Genomic DNA, 4251 nt, shown 5'->3' on the forward strand with positions numbered 1-4251 from the left:
ACGGGGAACACCCCCCCTTTTTTGTTCATTTAACCACAAAAATCATTGATAAATGCTCTAATATTAGAGTGCGTCTCTCATGCAAGCCGCAAACGCTATTAATAGCTTAATTAGTTCCAAGGGGCTGCCACTGTGGTTAATGTATATAAAAAAGGAGGGGCCATCCCCCCCTTTCTCACAACCTTCTTAATCGTCAATAAATAGAACGGCACAATAAACAACACAACCTCTCCTTCAACCGAGCTATTATTAAAGCACAAATTGAAATTATTGTTAAGCATTCTATTAGGGGAGAGAGAGAGGCAGGCAGGGAACGGAAAGCGAGGGTGGGGGTGGGGGTGGGGGAGATTGCAAGGAAGGCAGCTTCCAAAAGATCAGTTTACGGATAAAATAAACACATACCATAAATGAGGTAACGTCGTTAAGAATTTTCCTATTTAAAAAAAAAAAACTTAGCAAAGCATTTCGCTAAAGACAACCCCCCTCCCCTCCACATACATACACACGCACGTACGCGTACCTATAGATAATGGTAGCCCGTGAACCGCTCTGTATATCGGTGGAGGCTGAGTGAACGGCCCTACTCTCCTGCCGCAGTGACTTTCAGGACAATAACTCCCGAGTAGCACCAGCCCCCCTTTGATTGCCTGAGAACCCCCCCCCCCATGGGTAGAGACAGACAGCTGGGTAGATGATCTGTACCATCTGCGCCATTAGAGACGGAGAGATTCAGCTCACCTGAGTACCACAGTCGCCTCTCCCCGAATCTCGCCTTGAAAGCCAGTTCTGACCACACCTGGCTCGCCAAGCCTCCGGGAGAATGGTTCCGAGTGAGTTCAGACGAAGGTCACATCCACGCGTGCTTCCCCCCCCTTCCTTTCCAGCGAATAACAAAATCCCAACAGGAGCCCCCCACCCCCACGCCGAGCAGCGGGCAGCGAGTCCTTCCTCGACCCTCCTTCCTTCTCCGCCTCTCCCTGCCGACGAGCTAAACCCAACCCGACCGCCAGAGAGCCAGGTAAAGAGAAAACGGAGGCAGCCTCTGGGGCTTGTTCGGGAAAGCGCTCTGCGTGTGGCGGCTTGCCCAAGCCAAGAACCATCCACTTGAAATGGCATTCACGGAGCACTCCTGTCCCTGGCTGGCAAGTCTTTTTTAGCTGCAAGAACCCAGGCGGACCGAGGGAGGCGGTCCCTGGTATCTGCGCATTCCCATTCTAAGCGCTTCCCTGCAGATTTAGGAGCGGAAGAAAAACATTTTCTCATATTCACACTCTCGCTTTCTCTCTCGCTCTCCCGCGCGCTCTCTTCCTCTCACGCACACACAACCCCCACCCCCACGCCTACTGCCGGGCATTTTGAAAAAAAAAAGGATACTGATTAATATTAATAACATTATCATCATTGAAGGAAAATAAAATCTCAACCACACCAGCTAAGAGTCCCGGGTCCATCAGCTAGCACGAAGGCTTAGAAGAGTCTTTAGCGGTTTCCCCCACAGTTGGGGGCAGCTCTAAAAGAAAGAAAGCGCTTGCTCCCTCAAAAGAAGTCTTTTCTTTTTCATCCGTCGGTTCTGGAACCAGATCTTCACCTGCTGGTCGCTCAGGTTTAGCCGGTCGGAAAGCTCTCTCCTTCTTTGGCGGGTGATGAACTCGTTGACCATAAATTCACCTTCCAGCTCCGCTAGTTGCAGCTTGGAGTAGGGCTTTCGCTTTTTGCGGGACCTCGTGTGCATCGGATACCAGGGAGCACCTAAGAAGAGGGAGATGGAAAAGGAGATTTAATATGCAGAGCGAGAGCGAGAGAGTAAGAGAGAGAGAGAGGGAGAGAAGGAGCGTGTCTCAGAAGGGGTCCTTCTCTCCTTTGACTCACTTCCCAGACAGATTCCACATACTTCTTCAGTGCCAAACTCTAGGGATGTTACCTCGAACATTATCACCCGCCCTTAAGGAAAACAAAGTTCTCAAAACTGCAGGGATCTGGAAAAATAATTAGAGGTTAAAACCTAGCTGATATTCTCTTACAGGGAGGGAGGGAGGGAAGGAGGGGGAAGGGAAGCACAGACATTGCCCACGATTGTTGTTTGAGAAGGAATGTTAAGAAGGAAAGAGTCCCAATCTCTTATTTTTAAAACCGATCAGATAAACAGAACAAGGCCATCAGCGGTATAAAAGTTTCCCTACCTCGATAGGCAAAGGACTTAAGGGATCCCACGGGGCTGGCACAGTTTTCGAAAGCTACTTTGGAAGAACTTTCGGGACGAGGGGTTAGAGAGTCCTAAAGCCCGAGACCGGATTTTACAGGGAAGGGGAAACCGAACCGATCCCTCTTCCCGGAAGAGTTTCCGACGGGAGAAAACAAGCGTCTAACCGGAGGACGTGCTATTATGGTTCGTGGCGTCTCTTTATTCAGGCACCGGCGTCTCCCCGGTTTGCGCTGGGCTGTTCGTGGGGAGACGACGAGGTTGGAGGATCAAGTTCTAGATAGAACTTAGACCCCCTTCTTCCAGAAGGAGCCGGTCCGGGTGATCGTCTGGAACAGCTTCACGTCTACCAGAGTTAACAAATAACACCCACCCACCCCACCACCCCCGCCTTTGGTGGGGATTTTCCCCCGCGGACTAAGAAAGGGCGCCTGTGAACTTTTAATAAATCGAGAAAGAAAGTGTCATCCCGACCAGCGCCACCTCGCCCGACCGCTCCGGAGACGGCCAGAAGCTGCCTAGAGGTTGGGGAGGGGTAGGGAGAGAAAAAGGCAAGGGAAATCGCCTTCCCGTCTGTCTGCTTGGGCCCTCGCGATCCCTTTTTTATGGGATATTTACATGTTTATAGGCTTTTTCCCCCTTTTAAAAGAAGCACCTCCTAATAAAGCGCGAGGCATTTGAGGGCTACCCCTAGTGGCTTCGGCACAAATCGGCAGGCGGGCGGGCGCAGCCCAGCTGCTAATTTCCTGGAATTTGGAGCAGACTTTCCCAGCCCGGAGGGAGAGGTAGGAAAGGGGGGAAAAAGGAGGGAAGGAAAGGGAAGAAGGCGTTGCATAAATCCGTTTTGCTTTGCTTTACGAAGAGCCGACTCTTTTTCTCCCAGGCGCAGGATCTTACCCCCAGCGGACAGATTGTTTCCTTGGTTGAGAGGGGAGACCAGTGCGGACGGCTCGTTGGTTGCGCCCTTGTTCCCTTCATTGAGCAAAGAGCTGCTGGAGTCTGACTCCAACGACTGACAAGAAGGGGGGTCATGGGACACCGCCGCCTCAGGAGCAGGATAATCAAATTTGCCGAAATTGCCGCTCATTCCGTGGGGGATGCCCGACTCGAGGGGCATCAAGGCAGCGTCCCTAACTCTCTCTTCCCTTTTGAGGGGCGCGTTCTCCGAGCACGCCTCCCTATAGTAGCACTTGCTCTCTTCCACTCTAGCTAGGTCGCAGGCTCGGCTGAAGGAAGGGTTAATGGACACGGGGCTGCTGAGGTAGGGCTGGGGATATCCGTTGCAGGGCTCCGAGGATGCCCAGGGCAAAGAACAGACATTGTCCCGTCTTGGGTAGGAGAGAGACGGCAAGCCGGGTAGTTGTCCTCCGGAGGCTCGGAAATTGGGAAAGTAGAAGGTGTCTCCCGTATGGATGTTCACCAACGGTCCCACAAACCCAGGATTAAGGAGATTATGTTCGCCCATTTCCGCGGGCCTGACCAAGAGCTTCTAGTTTATTGCTATCTGACATTAAACATAGTTAAACCTAAAGGTCCACCCGATTGGTCTGGAAGAGGTCACGTGAGCGCCAACTTGCGTTAAGAAAGGGTGCCACCCACCTTTCGCAATTTGAGACGGGAACGCAACACGAAGTTCTGTCTGTCGGGCGGGTTCTCTCTCTCTCTCTCTCTCTCTCTCTCTCTCTCTCTCTCTCTCTCTCTCTCTCTCTCTCTCTCTCTCTCTCTCTCTCTCTCTCTCTCTCTCTCTCTCTCTCTCTCTCACACACACACACACACACACACACACACACACAAACGTATAAAATAAAACGCGTATTAAGCACCGCCTTGAGAAACCAGAAATATTGTAAAGAAAATATGTATATCAATTCTTTTTCCCCCATAAAGGATTGACACCTCTCTTTTTTCCCCAGACACGTTAAAACTCCCTTTAAGCAGCTGACAAAAATTAAGCTGTGTTTTCATTAATTGAATCCGCTGAAATTGACAATATATCCCTAATAAATCCCTATTAGATATTGTGTCATGTAAAGTTTACATGCTCTTTAGGA

At 50.7% G+C, this 4251-nt stretch overlaps 1 protein-coding gene across 1 annotated transcript; it reads right to left on the reverse strand.

Annotated features, from left to right (window-relative positions):
* Positions 1-1510: 1510 nt before the first annotated feature.
* HOXC12 (homeobox C12) lies at positions 1511-3665 on the reverse strand. The gene is made up of 2 exons (XM_014052481.1): positions 3098-3665; positions 1511-1749 (listed from the first exon to the last, which is right to left on the reverse strand). The coding sequence occupies exons 1-2, from the start codon at positions 3663-3665 to the stop codon at positions 1511-1513; spliced, it is 807 nt and encodes a 268-aa protein (XP_013907956.1).
* Positions 3666-4251: the final 586 nt, after the last annotated feature.

The sequence above is a fragment of the Thamnophis sirtalis genome, unplaced genomic scaffold, assembly GCF_051295495.1.
Source record: "Thamnophis sirtalis isolate CommonGarterSnake01/CBP01778 unplaced genomic scaffold, rThaSir2_p1.2 scaffold_3, whole genome shotgun sequence".
Taxonomy (NCBI): domain Eukaryota; kingdom Metazoa; phylum Chordata; class Lepidosauria; order Squamata; family Natricidae; genus Thamnophis; species Thamnophis sirtalis.